Here is a 19265-nt window from a genome sequence, read left to right on the forward strand (position 1 = left end):
TTATAACAGGGATATTATTTTAATTCAGTGAAAAGGTTTAAAAATTTATAGAATGGGTTTATTTTCTATTAAATTCTATAGGACTTCTGCATAAGGGTAAAGTTACTTATTTTAATGTTGTCCTCACTATAGGCAAAACCACAAACATCCTGTTCCCAGCTCTATCAACAGCACACATTTTTTTATAAAGGATTTGGATTAATTAATCTGTAAACACTCTAACTTAATTTTTAGACACCCTTTAAATGTTAAACAATGTTAGGTCATAATACGTGCACTTATTCGCTCCCTGTTCTACTGGAGGGAGGGAAAAAACCAGAAAGACCTTTTAGAAGATGTGAACTAAAATAACAGTAGTTCTTTTAAAGATGGATTACATGTAAGCAGGTTTATTGCTATTTTAAGATCCTATTCAGTTCTGTTAATTTTTATTTCTTACATAACTTATTTTTAAATGACAGATCCTTCCTAACCATATACTAGTTCTCATTTAGAGCTATATACCTTCCTGGGCTGCACAGGCGAAATTCACAGCTTGCAAAAACGGGTGTAACACCACTAAGTTGATGGAAATGAAAAGCACTAAGGCACCTCTCAGGAAGACACACTCCCAGGACTAAGTACCACATGTGCTCCCCCTGTTGTCAACAAGAATTCCACACACAGACTGATGGCATTGTATGATCATTGTTCTGCCTGGCTCATGGAAGATACTGCATGGCTCAGTGTTAGGGCATGAAAGTGGGTACTCAAAAATTACCCAGAATCCTCCTGAAGGTGAATGACTTAGAGGCTTACTGAAACCCAGGAAATAAACAAAAGGCAAGGGTATGTTTTTGTGAGCACTGAATCATCTTTGGAGTGCTTTATAAAAATAGGTTAAAGAAGCAGTTCTATGCTAAAATGGACCATTTTTGTTCTGAAAGAATTATAACCACTCAAAGCAAGCAATTCAAGACACAGACAAAGAAAACAAAATAATCTGTCAATATTATGAAAGTTAAAAAGTCAACCACCCATACAGAAAGAGTGAGATTGAAGGACAAAAAGACAAAGGGCCCAATCCCGCTCCCCTTACAAGCCACCAGGACTGTTTATGTGAGTAATCAAGTGGGATATGGCCCAAAATAAGGAAGTGGTGTTTAAACAAACCTAAAGGGAGCAGGTGTGTTGTATACATTGACTTCTCTCTACTCACGGATTCCTTAGGTTCTTATTAGCAAAGAATAATTTTAGAAGTACAGTTTTATGGAAAGATTCCAAATGCCCTGTCTCCTCAAATACTCACTCAGCGCCTGCATTAACCTCATTCCAAAAGTCCCAGGACCTCTGACTCTTACAGCTGAATTCATAAAAAATGAAAGCCTTCTCTATGTGGGATTTTTCCAAGTACACATTTTACTGATTCATCAGACCTTCCTTCCCTAGTCCTTGCTCTGGTGAATGGCCTTGTCTTTAGTACACAGGCAAGGACATTGGTTAAAAAAAACAAAACAAAACAAGAACAACAACATCCGCAGGGCAGAAAGAAGACGATTACATAAGGGACATGCCACACTCCGGTGTACTAGATACACTTATGTGTTACAAAAAATGTATGGAAACCATAGAGCAAATAAAGAAGAAAACAAAAATGTATGCTTCAAATATGTACGCAGTCATTTTTCTATCAAAAGAAGTGCAATGGGTAACTCAATAAACTCCTTTGACTTCAATGGAGTTATGCTGTGATACTGCAGTGGGCAATCTGGCACAGCTCCTTTAAAAAACTAAAAGGTTCACAAAGAAATGTACACTTACCAATGCTTTTCACACTGGTTTGTGGGTCAAACGGTGCAGGCTTGATAACATTTATCGAAATGATATTTCCTAGATTAGACTACCTGCCCTTGATTGTGAGAGATATGTCTACACACAAGACACTAATCCTCCTCACTGAGTCTGAAAAGCCTAGTTAGCACATTTCCTTACACACACACACACACACACATCAAATCGAAAGTGCCAAGAAAAGCAATGACAGAAAACATTTCTGAAGGGACAGAATAACTCAGTGCTACACATGCCAGGTGAAGAAATGCAAGCAAACGGTTTGGCATATGCTACATACAAATGAATGGGATTTTACTGAGGGAAATAAAGAATAATTGCAAACATCTACGTATTGTGTGTCTAAAAATCTCAGTGCTTTAAAAAAAAAAAAAAATCCCTGTGCACTGCACAGCCAAAAGGCAAGCCCAGTGAATTCAGACAGGCAGTGCGAATCCTAATTTGATCCTTCATTTCCTAACAGATTATTGTTTCACACAAGCCTTCCACTCTTCATGTTTTTAACATTTTTTATGAAGTGTTTACGAAGAGACTGGCTGCATTTAGGGAAAGAGTGGAGAGGTAGGGGGAAGGTAGTGCCATCAAACGGTTGATCTTACAGCACAAATTATCTGCAGTAGTTACCCTGTTGCTCCTGCTGCAAAATAAAGTGGATCCCTTCTTTGTTGAGTAAGAATGTGCACAATATTTCAACTAGAAAAATACGTCTGCTCTTGCTACTGGCAGTGGAGGTGTTTTCTGATATGATTTCTGTATGCAGCTATGTATTCACCTATACATTCCTATTAGTAGGGGCGTCCTCTTTTTATTTTGGGCCTCCTGAAAAGTATGGCATGAGCCCCAATTTGCAGAGAAAAAAGCAGAAGTGTAAATGGGGTTGTTTGTGAGTGGGTCCTTTGTCAGAGCAGCAGCAGCTCCCCCATCAAAGGTGCTTCCTAATCCTTCTACTTACTCTCATTCAAACTGACCTTGCTCCCAAATATGAAATGATTCAAGAGAAGAAATTTGGGGTTTATTTTTATTGTGACCGATAAGATGCCACAAGAAAGAACTCTTTTTTAAAAAAGGGGTCTGAAGGAACTCTAATGTGTATCCTTTAGTTTCGTTTAACCTCACATCCCACTTTGCCTTTTTCAGTAGGCTTCTCATTTGATACTGACAAGCTATGGTCAGGATTTAACAAAGACCGGTCACTAAAAAATACAAATCCACCAAGCTTACTGCTTAGCCTAATGGTGTTTACCTGCTCTGAAAACATTTTTTCCTAAACAAGCCATCATTTACCATACAGTGAGCCCCTCAGTAATGGGAAATTCATCCATTCCCATAAATAAATTAAAAAACACCTCCATCTATCTTGTTGCAATATTTTTAAATTTAATCATAGCCAGAGAACTGCTGGTTAATAATTAGCCCTTCCCCACTCACTCACACACACACACACATACACCCTTTAAAAATGCAAAATCTAACCCTCTATTTTAATATTTCTGATGTCGGTGACCGATGTCAGCTCTCCCCATACAGTAACTGCTTTAAAGCACTGCATCTAGCACTGCATTAAAAATTAATTACACATGCTATTTTATTGATAGTGCATAATGTAATGAGCACCAGCTGTGCTAAACGTCCAAACTCCTTTTTAAGACAGCTATAAAAAAAGAAAGAAACTGCACTTCCAAATGCTTCTCCTGTCAGAGGAGAAAAACAGCAACATCTTGTATGGATTTGAAACAGAATTCTTTGATTTAGCTCTACATTTGGAACGTTTGAAGAATTCAGACTCTCGGGCTTGGTGTAGTGGTATGCAATCCCGTTAACTCTCTAAATGTTGGAGCCATTGTTTCTACGGTAGGCAATGTTTCCTTGAACCCCTTTGTCTTGAGATTACTGGATCCAGTTCCACCCATTAATATTGCAATTAAGCACCTGTCTTTTTCCTTGGATGTCTGGAAATTGCAGGCATCTAGTTTTAAGCAACTTTAAATACCCCTTTTGCCCCGCTGGTTTTTAACTTTACATAATTAGGACTTACTAAGTTATACTGATAGGGTGTCTTTCTAGAACAAAGCCTAAGCCTCACTTATATTGCCAGCACCACTGCCCTGTGAAGCGCCCTAATTTTAGCTGCCTCTTTGCTGTTTTATAGTCTCCTGTTCATCTCTTGATCAACATACCATGTATTAAATATAGGTTTATGTTGAGGTCTAGTTTGTGACTGGATATGAGATAGACAGATAGATAGATAGTGCATACTTTAAACACTGCATGAAGTAAATTCTTCAAAATGCATTAAATATTTCATTAAAATAAGTAAATAAATATAACTTATCAGTGACTAATAGAGACGTCTCTTTGGAGCACAAATTTTAGTCAGTTCTACTCTTGCGTGAATCTTTTTTTTTCACAGTATAATGAGAAGAAACATTTGCAAATGATTTTAATGTAGCTGTAGCTCTTTGTCTGCATTCACACACACAGTCCAACTCCTCTTTCTCCTCTCCAAAGAAAAAGGGGGGGAAGTAGATCTGAAGTCTAATTTGGATGGGTTTTTTTTTTCAGATTCCACTCAGTAAGAGGGGGAGGAGTAACATATCAGCCATCGTCCTGGGACTTGATGAGTGAGGAGGCTTTTGCAGGATGAGTTTGCATTCTCCATTCTGATTATTGTTTTGTTTTCCATTGATCTTCCAGTGTTAATAAAACCCAGTCTGATATGAAACAAAAGCTTGCTTCTTGTTCTAGTATGAAACGTGCAGAACACATACCATATTATTAACATAAAAGTTTTTGAAATAATATTGCTTTCTAGACAGACTGTATTAATTGCATCAAGCTTTTTACAGCAGTGTGGTCTTTTCTAGCACTTCTCATTGGCCGACTCGGATTATAAACCAACACAAAATGAATAGTGATATATAACTAAAGGAGGAAAAAATATTCTACTGTTAAAACCTATTATTTGCTTACAGCTAGTTCTTTTAACTTTATTGTCACTTTAACCCATGCCAAGAAAACACCAGACTAGTTAAATAATACAGTGAGCAAAATTTTAGTAGCAAAGTAAATTGATGTTAACTTTACAAGATTACTGGGTAATTATTAGAATGTCTTAATGACTAATATGGTGAATGCCTTGAATTAACAGGAAATTGTTCTAACCATGTGATCTAGGGCCCCATGGCTCCTCTGTGTTAGACCTTGAACCTCACAGTTCTTCCCGTTTATCACTGCTGTCAATGCCCACTTACTGTTTTTAAATATGCAACTGAAGTATTACAATAGCTTTCTACCTCCTTATAGATATGTCTGTGTGGGAAGGAAGCTGTTTCACTGATTGATTAGATATAGATAGATAGATTTAATTATTTTTATATACGTATATAAAACCCATGCTCACAGGGCCAGTGCCAATGGATTTAGATCAGGCCCATAATAACACAAGTATAATGGGTAAATTAGAGACCCATGTTGTTTCAATGTGCCTTGCAATGTACCAACTGCAATTCCATTTATAGCGCCTTTGGATTGTACCATCTTCAGGGCAGGGACTTTTTGTGTTTCTACAGTATGTCATAAAATGTCATGTACTCTCGGGCTGAGATTTTCATAGCCCATTTCTCTTTTATTTTAATGGGAATTGAGCATCCCAGTTTCATAGGCCTCTTTGAAAATCTCAGCCTCAAAGTATAATATTAATAAATCAGATCTTGAAAAAGACACCTGTATTTATAGTAAAGATGTATTGTGAAAAATGGCTTCAGTGAAAGTTTTCCAGAGCGTCAGTATACACAAACATACATATATTTTTACATACAATTATGTCACTCAATAATCATTTGCATGTCTTTGTTATGTATTTTACAGTTAAGCTAAGCTGTCAGAATTGATTTAAACAAAATAAAAAAGATTAAAAAAAGCACTCTGATCTGGCAAGACACAAAGCAAAGTGAATTTTGTGCCCATTTATGTTTTAGATCCAACCTACACAACCCTGTGAATTTCATGACTCTGTTCCAACTTCTAATTAAATAGGCACTAAAAACGTTTAAAACAAGAGAGCCCAATTCAACAGACAGAAGCTTCTGAGGCACAAAAGACACTGCAACAGTGATATGTGTAGATATTAAAATAATAATATTTTAATATGTAAGCTCTAACTGGCTAATTCTACATCCTGTGTTGACTTAGACACAAAAAAATTAACAAAAGCGTAACAGAATATGCAACTAGTAACCAAAAAGTGGCCCAGCACACACCACAGCAGAACTTCCATAGCATCCATTTGTTGCGGTTATTATTGACTACTTTGAATATTATCAGCATCAAAATTTCTAAAGAGCACAAACAGTCCGAGATGATGCAGGATGAATTCCCATTTGCACAACTTAACAGTGTCTTGTGTACAAGAGAAATCATATCTAGGACCAAATTTTCAACAGCAGCTTTGACATGTGGATGCCCATATGCAGCCAACAACTCAGGTATGCCACCACAAATTAAACAGACTCCTAAGGACCTAACTTGTGAGTGACAATCAGAGATACTACGTGCCTACAGATGCACCTGCAACTGCTTGTCCTCAGATTTAGAGATGTTGAGGCTACACTGAAAAATGTGAGGTCCTTACTATGCATTTAAGCAAGAGCTGAAAAATACAAAAAGGTAAGAAATGGAGGAGGAAGGAGAGAGGAGGGAAATGTTAATGGCTTTTGTTCAAAGAATGAAACAATTCCTCGGAAACAGAAACAAGGCTGACAGAATAAAGAGTTAATCGAGTCAGGGACACAAGCAGATCCCTAAAGCTGGAGTAAGTGACTCTCCAGTGTAAATGGTTTTCTTAAGAGGAAAGAAAATAAATTGAGATCATCACCAGTATTATTATACAGTCAACACAAAGTTTCATTTCCACAAAACATTTTGGGTGTAAGAAAGACCTTGCTCTATGTTCTCAGTGTTATACATGGAAGACAATAAAGGGTTAAGTAGATATGCGCCTCCTGTCCAAGGGAAGAAAATGCTTCTTTCAAGCAGAACTTGACCAACTACTGTCATAAACACTTAGCGTGTGCTTTGATATAACCTATTCTCTAAGTGCCATAGACTGTAGCAGTAATTATAGGAAGCCATGATAACAGGTCTATCTCCCCACAAAGCTGGCATCACTCTTTTAGCAAATAGATCATTCCAAACACTAACAGCGCACAACTATAAAATGCAAGTACGTAAAATAGAAAAGCCTTGTGTTCCAACATGCTGTAATGAGTTAGTCCTTCCTTCCTTTTCTATTTTTAGTTTTACTTTCTTCTCTCTCCATTAACTGTCTATGTTTGTTTTAGAAGCAATAGGGAATAAGGGTATCAGTTCATTGTTACAACTACCTACATATCAAAGACACCCGGGTCTATTCTATATTAAAAAAAAAGAGAGGGGAACAGACAATATGAGCTCACCTCCAATATGTTTTACTAGTTACAGGAGGAAACTGCCTACCTTCACATAGTGTGTTAATTGTTTATAAGGGCTTGACTATATTAGCTTTATGGCAATGTCAGTCCACTGAAGCCAATGAAGTGAAGCCATATTAACAGAGTGGAGAATCAACCCCACTGAGAAAGCAACCTGCTTATAGGGAACTTGGATATAGTGCAACTTCACATATCGCTGGCAGACATTATTTGAATGCTTTGCACTGTGCAACATATCATGCTGGTTATAGAGAGTTTGTGCTGAGAGCAAAGTTGATGTATGAAAACTGACTGCACAATGGACCCAATCCAGCATCCACTGAAGTCAACTGGAGTCTTTTCATGGACTTCAGGCTTTGGATCAGGCTCTTGGAGGTTCTGTTGTGTATTTTTAAACCTCCTCTTGAGAACTCTTCATCCTTCAAGACTCAAGGTTTAAAATACTTGCAAAACTTTTGATCTGTTCATCACATTAAATCTGAAGTTCCTAACTTTCTCCCTCAGCCCCAGTATCGCCCAGTGGAAGACCGCAGACATTTAAGGAAATACAATCAGGTATTTTCCAAAGAAACTGAACCACAGGGACTCTGTCTTGATATATAGTCACTGTTATACTGTGGTAGGGTTTTATCTGCACATGCTACAACGAAAAGCTGTATGTGAGCAAGCTTATGCTGGCCCTTCCAAGAGGTCATAGGGGCCAACTCTTGAAGGCTTTACTCACTTCTCACTCTGCTCAGTCCGTCCTGACTGTCCAAATTCTGCAGTCCTTATGCAGTATTTACTCAGCATTATTCTGTGAAACTCCAAGTAAGTTTGTCCGAATAGGGACTGCAGAATTTGGCACACACGGGAGTTTTTCCTGTCTAAGCACTTTAGGATTTTGCCTTAGCTGAATTTTCTTTTAGGCCCTTCCCATTTTCACCTCTAACCCCCTAAATTCACTACAGGCCTGACCCCTCAACTAAGCTGCACTCTGAACACCCATTGATTTCAAAGAGATCCCGGTGTCTGAAATGGCAGGGTCAGGCATCAACTCTTTAGTCAGTCACATGTCAGAGTCCTCCCTGGCAACCTGGGTTCCACTAATCTCCACATTGCCTTTCCTTCATGGCAGTGACAAGACTCGGGGTTTAAAAAATGAAGACAAAAAAAAGTTAATGAGGAACATTTTCTCAAAAGCCAAGGAGAAAAAGTGCATGGAGCACATACATCCTGCATGCACATGGACTCTGAGGAAAGCCCTTAATACAAATGATTAGGAAAAAAAGACCTCAGATGTTAAATGTTATCCAATTAAGCTTAAAATAAACAGCCCAGAGAGATGAAATCTTGATACCAGGGTATCACATTATGTAAGGATTCTCAGACATTTGCTCACAATGTGGCATAAACAGACCAGCAGCAGCTGGTGGTGACATCTGAAAGTGGGTAAATGGGGGGCAGGGGAGGAAGGGGAGAATGGACTCACACCCCTTTTCCCACTCCCCGACCTCAGTGATGAGGGAATGTTTACATTTTCACTGCCTCCCCCACACAACCCAGCAAAGACGACTCTCCCACAGTACAGATGACATCACTTGGCAGCACTACTGACCTTCAGATAGCAAAAAAAAAAAGGTTTCTATTACCTGACAACTGACAATGACATCCAAATGTGCCTGAAGTCTCAGTCTGAGTCTCAGTCTGAGTCCCGCCAACTGAGACTGCACGTGCACCACAGCAGGGCAGGCTAAGGCAGGGCGGGAGAGAGGCCAGTGCGCGGAGAGGTGACGTGATCACTGATGTGTGAGGGTGGGAGGAGGCAGCTATGGGAGCCCCCGGCAGCTTTGCAGGCCTGGACGGCCCTGGAGAAAAAACAATAGAAAAAACTGTCAGTCGGATCTAAGTTTGAAGGGACAGAGAAGGCATCATCAGGGAAAACAGGAGGGGCGGAGGGCAACTAGGCCTAACTCGCTACATACTTTTAGTTAACTAATTTATATGTCAGGCTGAGACCGTTGTGGCTCGTTGGAAAGCCAGGGAGGAGAAGCCAGGCTGGGGGAATGGGCAGGCAAGAGACCTGAAGAACTACAAAACCACAGGTTGCTACAGGCAATTTTCTGAAAACAAACTCAGACTGGAGGGGCCCAAGGGAGGGAGACATCGAAAGGGGATGAGGTGGCCGGTGAGGGAAGCTAGAGAAGGTCAAAGATGGTGCAGATGAGAACTGGAGGTGGTTACCAGACCCACCAGCACGTGCTTAGGGACCGAATCAAAAGGGGGATTCTTGTTTTATGGCGTGTTAATGCATTTAACTGACACAAAACTGGGTAGGCTTTCTGCCGAGCTGCTGCTGAAACACGATCAACCCACCAGCGCAGACAAAGTGCAGCGACTTACAGCTCAAATGGTTTCACAGAGGTGCCAGAAATCAAGCTCCCAGAATAAAGCATTCATGGGCCACTGTGCTTCCTTCCCATTTGAGCTGCAGCCAGTTACGCATTTTGCATGCCCCATTTGTGTATTCTGTTTCCCTATCAAGCCTATAAAGAATGAAACAACCTTTTTCCTAATAGCTGAAAAACGATATTGTAGCCTCAAACTGTGTTATTTATTTTTAACGCATCTAGAAATCTTCTGCTATTTAAGCTGTGTTTAGAATCCTCTCCTGCTTCCCTGGAAACCCTCTCTTCTCCAGGCACTAGTCAGAAAGGAGCCCTATGACTTAAAAAAAGAAAATAAAAATCTTAAAATATGTGTATACACACACATACCTATGCACAAATGCACATGCAGACTCACACACACACACACACTACTGTAAATCAGTATAATTCCACTGAAGTCAATGGAATTACACAAATACTCCAACAGAAGATCTGGCGCTATATTTATTTAAAGCCATGACTTTTATTTAATTACTCAACAAGGAGTTGTAACTAATCCAGGGTAGCTTCTAAATAAAGCTATGTGGTGCAGTGGTCACCGTTCAAAAGCTGGCATTTGCCAACAATTACCTCACAGTGGTACCTCGGAAACCACAGGTTTTCCCCTACATTTAGATCAGGAAACAAGTGTGTTAATTGTAGGGTATCTTTTGGCAAACGCTGTACCTATTTTGTTTTAATGGTGACAACTCTGTCTGTGCATGCAAGTACATGCATAAACATATACACACCCGGGCATCAAGAACTATTTTGCCACAAGCCCTATAACATTAGAAGCAGCATGTTATAATGCATCCTCTCCATCTCAAGAGTCCCAGTTCGAAAACTATGCCTACATGTTGATCTGACAGTTACACATGTGAGGCAAATAGGGATACTTCATCCTTGGCACAGCATCCAGAGTGTTAGTCTGCAAGGACTGCATTTGATTTTGCCGTTTATCTTAAATGGCTAAGAGACCACCAGTGCAAAACATTTGTGTGAAGCTTTTGCCAAAACCACAAGTGAAGAATCTAAATTCCCTGTGTAAATACTTGAGCTCCAAGCATCAAGGATAAAATTTGTGCTCTTTTACAAGGACTGCTTTTAAATAGAAGCCATCTCTGCGGCTCATGGGGCATTTTTTTGGAACTGTTTGATCTCACTGCAAATGCTTCAAAAACAGGTAAAGATAACCATTGTATCTGTACTACATTCTGAGTATGACTGTGTGCCAGGCAAAAAGAAACAGATGTCAGACATACACACATAGGGGCCGCTTCATTGTAATTTTAAAGTTCAATAATAAGGGAAGCATTTTTATAGAGCAATAAAGACCTGCGAACGGGGGAAGGCATCCTAAAGCTATTGAATAATTGCACTTTTATTTTTAAAAAATAGTATAATGAATTAGGTTGGCACTCTGCTGGCCTGGTTCAGCCACCTGGTTACTGGGGAACTTGTGTGTTGTGGGAAGAGTTGTGGGCTTGACATCTGAGTACACAGGGTGGCTATTGGACATTAATATTCAAAATTATATTGCAACCTCCAACTATCCATGTGTGGCACCACAATGTTTGCACCATAACGTTTCTAAGAGACAGACTGGGACATACAGAAGGAGTTCAGGTCACGTGTACTCCAATCACTTACACCTTTCAACAGAACCAAAGCTTACAAGGGAGTCTAGGGGGGGGCCAAAGTTCTGTCTATGGGCCATATGGGCCTACAGAATTCTATACTACCTGAGGGTGAACTCAGCTTTAATACGGAGGGGAGGCCTGCAGGGAGCACAGATCCCAGCATGCAGCATGACCCAAATGTTGGGATCAAAACGAAGCACAGCAGTCTTTCCTAAAATCTCAACGGACCACAACTCTCTGTTAAGGATCAGGATGGCTGCAAGCTGCTCCATTTAGCCACAGCCCTCAGGATCATGAAAAGACGCAATACAGCCCTCAGATAGGCACACTGAGTCCAAGTTCTAGTCCAAGGTGTCCTGCTCTAGTAAGAGAAGGAAATGAAGTATCAAAAAGGACACTCCTAACAGGTGCAAAAAGCAAAAGTGGGGCAAAGAGCAAGTAAAGAAGGGAGAAGCAATAAACAATAAAACACAACCCTGGCAGGTCTTAAATGCCACTACTGCACAGATTGGTGCTGTGAGAGAGGAAAACTCCCAGGGCTTACAGACCAGCACAAGGCCATGCCTTCCTCTGTCAGCAGTTACAGACCAGGTGGTGCCATCTTTTTTCTCACTGCTCCCTTCATTTTTAATAACTTTCTGAAGCATCTGAGGATCAGACAAGGTGGCACCTTGGCAAATGCAAAGTGCCTGGAAAATAAACTCGCAGAGAGACCTCATCCATTGGGTTCAAAGGAAGTGGCCAGAGAAAATTAGTGCATTTTTTTAAACAAACAAAGCTTCCTTCTGGTTGTATAAATTGCGGAGCTGGTGCCCAGCAGCACCTCAATAAGTACATAAAGGATGTGTCTGGGTTTTGCACATCCAACCCATTTTCAGTGAGTACCAGGCAACCCTAGAGTAAGGAGTGTTTTAAAGATGAAAACAAAGATAGGGTAACTCCTCATCAGTTTAACTGCTTTAAATATAAACATATTCAAGAAAAGCAGAAATCTGCCCTTTTAAAACAGTGGTGTGAGATACTGATCATTCTCAACTCAGCCACAAGTTACAGGTCTCGATGCAGGAATCACTGGCTTGAATTCTATGGCCAGGGTTATCCAGGAGCTCAGACTGGATGATCAAAATGGTCCATTCTGGCCTTAAAAAATCTATGAACTCCTTCCTATTTCAAAAGATCAGATACTCAGCATTTACCCATTCTTTACTTCAGCAAATCTCCCACTGAGATAAATTCTGCTCCCAATCACACTATTATAATTCTGGAGTAGCTTCAATGAATGGTTTGGAGTTACTCTGGATTGACACCAGTGTAACTAAGAGCTAGAATTGTCTCATTCATCACTGCAAGATTTTGCCAGAATGGGGACAGAGTGGAAACAAAGTAGAGACTTCCAGATTGGCCCAATCACACCTAACGTGTAGGTTTGCAGGCTCTGGACTAAAATTTGACAAGTGCCCAGTCCATAACTGGCCTGTCAAACTGTGTCCAGGCTTCTTCACATCCAAGTTTTGTACATATAAAAAACTCAAACCAGGATGAGGAAATCACATTTACACATGAAAATCAGATACTGTACTTAGAAATCTAGACACCCAGACTGCACAATCTGGGCTCAAGGAAGCCTGGATGTAAAGAAAAAGTGGGTGCAATTTTAGAAACTACTTTAGAAAAATTGATCTAATTGTTTTAGTGTATTTTATATATCCCTGCCTAGATGTTTGAGGCATAATTCTCCTCTGCAATCAGTATGGGAGAATCACTCACCTGCACTGCAGATCTCTATAGCATATTTTCTACTCATTCTGCATGTGTAGCTCCCATTGACGTCAATGGGAGTTTTGCACGTAGAATAGTGTGAAGCAGGCATAGAGAGATCACAGTCCGGATAAAAGATGTCCAGTGCATATGGGAGAGGAGACATTTTTCCTTACACTTTAAAAAGGCTCTACATTGCATATATATCACTGTTGAATAGACTCCCAGATACATCTGAGAGTCATTTTTGTTCCCCACTAATTTTACATTTACAAAGAAGAATTACTACAGATAATTTTCCCAGGTATCTGGCTGGTGCGTCTTGCCTGCATGTTCAGCGTCTAACTGATCACCATATTTGGGGTGAGGAAGGAATTTTCCCCAAGGTCAGATTGGCAGAGATCCTGGAGGGTTTTTGCCTTCCTCTGCAGCATGGGGCAAGTTTAAATTAGTGTAAATTGTGGATTTTCCGTAACTTCAAGTTTTTTTATCATGATTTGAGGATTTCAGTAACTCAGCCAGAGGTTAGGGATCTATTACTGGAGCAGGCGGGTGCGGTTCTGTGGCCTGCCATGTGCAGGAAGTCAGACTAGATAATCATGATGGTCCCTCCCTTCTGACCTTTGAGTCTAAGAGTATAAGAAATTAAGTTAAATTAAATATAATCCCCCAAAATTGAAATGAGTGTAAGGATCTTGCTGACAATGATAAAACCCTGGAAAGTCACAACCCCAGCATAAATGTTATCCTTTCATTGTTCCTCTCACCTTGCCTAGGCACTGCTGGACATACTGTATTGTATATGAAAAAACCGAATTCTCTCAGACACATCTGCAGAACAGTACCCAAGCACAACAGAGTGGTACAAGGGTGGAATTGTAGCCTACCCTTGGAACGTAATGTATCAGAGTTTTTAAGACAGCCAACAAATTAAGAGAGATCTTATTTTATGTATTATATTGTGATCAATGTGCATGTATATATGTGTGTATTTTTATATTCCTTTCTTGGTGTGTTGTGTTTGCCTGTATGTTTTTGTGTGTGTACATTTGTTTAAGCCTTTCTTCCAAGTGCATGCGTGCCTCTGTATGTACATACTTGCTTCTCTGTACCCACGTGTGCAGGTAGACAGCTCGATAGGCAGTCAGAGAGATTCAGTTACATTATATAAAAAAGCTCTTAAAATAATGGCAGATGTCAGTCCCAAGCAGGAAATTCAGAGTGTAGGTTGCAAACCCATCTTTGCACCATCCCATTGTGTTCAGGTACACTCCTGCAGCTATTTCTGAGAAGTCTGGTATTCTGTATTTACCATGCAGCAGCCATGAGCCAGACACATCCGACAGTGCAACGAGAATCTATTTGATAATCTCTCCCGCTGATCTGAAAGCCTTTCCTAAAACGAGTTGTTTCATCTGTGTTACATATTACAATATGGACCTTTTCCACCTAGTATTATAATCTCTTAACCATGGATTTTCTCTCTCACACACATGCAAAGGCACACATATGAATAGTAGCACACACACAGGCACAAGGAAGCAAGCACACACACAGAGCACGTACAGTACTGAGGTTTACATAGAGGCTCTAATCTTTTTCAGTGGTAACACACATACCATGGCATGTACACACAGAGAGGCAAATACCCCTTTCTCACACACACAGAAGAGTGTATGCAGATACACACATAAAACATGTACATACGCACATGCGCATGCATACACCCACACAGAGAGGCATGTTCACACACAAGCACTCAGGGGTACGGACACCCCAGCCACGCCACCTTTCAAGACAAAGTGCACACAACAATTTGTGATTATTCAGATTCACACACCGCCTGACTTATATTATTCTTTCTCCAGCTAAACTTTATCTACAAATATGAAATGCAATGTTGTAAAGGACGGGTGTTCTGCGTGGGTTTTTTTTTTTTTTTGGCAAACGAGGCTTCCCTTTGAATAGATACGTTTCTTTATCCCAAGGATTCCAACTGATAATGCATAAATGAGTCACAGAAGAACAGCGACGTTGTGAGCATGAAGGAGAAAGTGTGTGAGTGAGGGACACTGGCACAGAAACTTGACAGTACCCTAACTCCCCCTCTTTCTCCCTCCCCCCCATGCCAAGACATTAATTCTCACAAGTCGGAGAAAATTACTATGCATGAATGCAAAAAGCATGATCAGGAGTAATTAACATGGCTTCATATGCAAATTTTATTAATGCAGAAGTACAAAGTCATTATGCAAATGAAACTTACGTCAACTCTCTTGACAAATATTCATCTCTAAAGCTCAAGTTTCTCCCTTCTAATTTTTTTTGGGGGGGAGGGGGTAAAACAGAAAAAAGTGACAAGAACTGTTTGACAAGTTTGCAAAGTTGTTTTTCAACTAGAGAAATTTATTCTTGCACTGTTGATATTTTGTTGTTGTTGTTGTTGGCAGGTACACGACAGCTCATAGAGAAGGGAAGAGGAGAGGTGGGGGGCAGAGGGAGGGAGAAAGCTACCAGCAGCAGGCAGCCAATCAAAACGCCAGCGGCTGTAATGAGCGCGATTGATGACTGTTTGGCTTTACTGCAGGGTAATGAACTAGAATCCAGTCTGAGGAGGAAAAAAATATGAATATTCATGAAGCTGTGCTCCTGCCTTTGATGATTAAAGAAATTTTTAATATTCAAATAAGCGCTTGCCAAGTGATTAACAAAGAACAAGCACGCAGGAATATGGAAATGGAGCTGTGGAAGATTTGGGAGTCACAGTCTGTGCAGCAAAGACAGCACAAAATTTCATAAACAAGATAGGCAGATAACCCAATTCAAATTCAAGCAAATAAAGAAAAAAAAATAAAATCCAGTTTCTTTTCACTGACTCAATATTGTACCAGCCACTTTATTTTAAATTATAAGGGGGAAAACAACTATACAGTAAGACTGGGGGGGGGGGAATATCCCCATAATTAAATGTACTGTTTGCTTATTAAGTGCGAGTCAATTTTGTCAAATCTACCCTGGAAAAGGTTGGGAGTTTTCTGGTTACAAACTGATCGGAAAATACAGAATAACTTCCGTGTCTGTTCTGGGGCATTGCTTTTTAGGTGTCTGTTCCTGCATAGTGCTCAGCACTTACAAAATGTGGAAAGCCCTCACCTTATTGTATATAACTCAGGCAGGAATCGAGGGTGCTTTGCTAACCAGACCAAGCCCTATAGTATTATGTGTGGTCCCTATGCTACAAAGTCCATCCTTGGGTGTGGCCAAAGTCTGGAAACAAAAAAACGTACCAGGTAAGGAATAGTGCGCATCCTTGGGAGCCCGGCGGCAAAGAGGAGTTCAAGAAGGTCCCAACCAACTAATCAGTTGGTAGGAAATGTGCAGGCAGCATTCTCCAAGTGAGAAAGGTCCTTGCCTCCCCACAGGGTTTATGAACAATGCTACAAAAAGCCAGCAGTTTTACAAAATGTCTGGTAAATTCAGGCTCTCACACTTTAATAGCTCCACTAAGGATTCACACTGAAGCACATAACAGCAGTATTAACTGCCAAAATCATTTTGCAGTGAAAATACATCTAATTAACAGCCGACAACATCCACTGTTTTGAAATTTCAAATACCAGATAAGTTGAGTGCCATCTTAACTGAGCACCAGATAGCTGAGCTCTAACTGCTGCTCCAGGGACAAGGCATGTAGGTCATCATTCCTTGGGTCTCTCTTAAGACAGCGGAAATCGGACTCACCTTCTTTGTTATTAGATCCCAGGTTACACAGGCCTGTTTGGCTTTTCTGCAGATTTTTACAATCTGAGGTTAATTATTCCCATATTTTAAAACCTAAAAAACATATTCTAGGAATCATTGAAGAATTAGCTGATTTCTTCAAACTGTATCATTTCAATGCTATTTAAAAAAAAAAAAAGAACAAGGATGAAGCCACAAATTGCACAAAATTGCCACAGACAAGTCTTTCTAAAAAGGCAGAATGGATTTGATGGGATTTTCTCCCATAGCTGATCTATTTTTATAGAGACAAAAAATATCTATTATTTAAGCACTGTGAGGGGGGAAAAAGCCTAAATGTAAAAAAGTTAAGGTTAAACATCGTCATTCAGGAAATGCAAAGTTATAGCTGAGACTTTTATCTTCTGAACAATGCCAAGCTCTTCCTAACATGCCCTGTTGTGGCTAAGCATTTGTAGGAGTCTGAAGTATTATGTTACATAACATATATGCTGCAGTGGTTAAGCACAACAGAGCTGGTTAAAAAGAGTGAATGTGACCTCAGCTTTACACTTCCTGACTTTTGTTAGTTTATGTCAGATCCTTAACACAATGTAAACATTGTCTTTTGTCTATGCAATTCCTTGGTTTTGTTTTAATAGCAGTATTTTTTTTTAAGTGCCTTGGAAGCAACTAACAGCTCACACAGTCAGTTCCTTTGCAGCTCTGTCTTTGGAGCTTTTATGCTCTATCATAAGAACACATATTTATATGTAAGGCAAAGATTTACTTAAGCTGTCTTTAAAAGGCATTTTGAAGTCCCTATTTACTCACTTCTGGACAGAAAATGATCTTTCAGTGGATCAGCTGAATACACACATTCAGTACAAGGAGTCAAAGTGAAAAGTATTAGGGTCATGTTTTTATAATCACTCTCTAAATTTAAGAGCCCCAAATTGTGCATGCAAGTTGTAGGGTCCTAGTAGTAGTCAGATGCTATAATAAAATAAATAAATTAATTAATTAATAATAATCATAATAAACAACTTTCATTTCACTAATGCCTTCCATACAAGGCTCTGGAAGCACTTTACAAACATAAATAAACTGAGCTTAAAACACCCCATGTAAGGTTACTAAATGCCTAAATATCCGTTTTGTGCATGCAAATCCTCTTTCTGTGTACATATCTATGTTTTTGATCATCCATATACTTGTGTCTCCTATTTTGGGTGTTCATGTTTAAAGAGTAGGATGAGGATATTTTTACTTACCCAACAAACCATCTGAATTTTCACAGGTGACCCCTAATATCCCTGAAGATTGCTTATGGAGTGCCAAAACCTGCCCTTTAGAAGACAGGTATGTTAATTGTTATTTGTCCCACTATTTGGCAACAACTGATGTCACGGTGCGTATTTTGTATGCCACTCATCAGTATCCATATAAAACACACTCTAGATCTCATGCCTGTTACCTGGTCAATAGACATGGCTAGAGAATCAGGTCAAAGACTTTATACTCCACTTTGTCTAATGTCACGGCTGGGTCATTGAACCAAACCTGCTCATTTATCTTTGTTATTTTTTTAATCACTCAGAGTTTAAATGCAAAATAATTAAGAAATAAACCAATATTTATTATTTTAAATTCACCCCCCCCATTAAATATACGAAAAGAATTACTCACCAAAACCCAAAACTATTATGGTCCAAATTAAACCATGCTCCCTCCTCCTCAAGACAAGCGTGTTTGCATCATTGGTAGCTGCCTACATTTCTATAGGGGTGTATTAAATATCAGGGAGCGACACGAGGAAAGGAAGGGAAGGGAAGGGAGGGTAAATGAGGGCAGAATCAGGCCTAAAGTATCTAGCATTAACAAACAGGACATCAAAATCATTTCTCATTTGAGCTAGTGTGGTCCAGTAAAGCAAGTATTGGACTGGGAGTCAGGATAGTAGGGATCTACTCCCAGTTCTACCACTAACCTCCTGTGACCTTGGGCAAGTCACTTCACCTCTCTCTGCTTCTGTTTCCCCTCCCATCCTTTGTCTGTCTTGTCTATTCAGACTGTAACCTCTTCAGGGTCTTTTACTACGTGCACGTACAGTGTCTAGCACAATGGCGCCCTGATCTCAGCTGGCGCCTCTAGGTGCTACTGAAATAAAGTAATAAATAATAATAATCACTCCGATTGTGGAAGTTTTTTTTTTTTTAAAAAAAATACAGGATTGACAATAAACAGTGCATGAATATTCCCCTGATTTCATTCCCCAGCTCTCATAATTAAGTCCTGAGGAGTTTCAATGGTTATACAAATCCTTGTGGGGATTTAAATTTTTAGTCCTGAATATTCAGCAAATATTCCTGATATAATCATAATATTAAAACATATCGCCCCAATAGGTGATAAGAGCAATTTAACCAATCCTGGAA

At 39.7% G+C, this 19265-nt stretch overlaps 1 protein-coding gene across 4 annotated transcripts in view; it reads right to left on the bottom strand.

Annotated features, from left to right (window-relative positions):
• Positions 1-19265, bottom strand: part of BCL11B (BCL11 transcription factor B) — a 98565-nt gene that overhangs the window by 44022 nt on the left and 35278 nt on the right. For 2 of the 4 annotated variants that reach the window (XM_073349609.1, XM_073349608.1), the window contains exon 3: positions 8930-9145. The exons of the other annotated variants lie outside the window; for them this stretch is intronic. In XM_073349609.1, the coding sequence (XP_073205710.1) occupies positions 8930-9145 (216 nt within the window). The remainder of the gene's footprint in view (positions 1-8929; positions 9146-19265) is intronic. 4 annotated transcript variants of the gene reach the window in all.

Source organism: Lepidochelys kempii, chromosome 6 (assembly GCF_965140285.1).
Source record: "Lepidochelys kempii isolate rLepKem1 chromosome 6, rLepKem1.hap1, whole genome shotgun sequence".
NCBI classification, from domain to species: Eukaryota; Metazoa; Chordata; order Testudines; family Cheloniidae; genus Lepidochelys; species Lepidochelys kempii.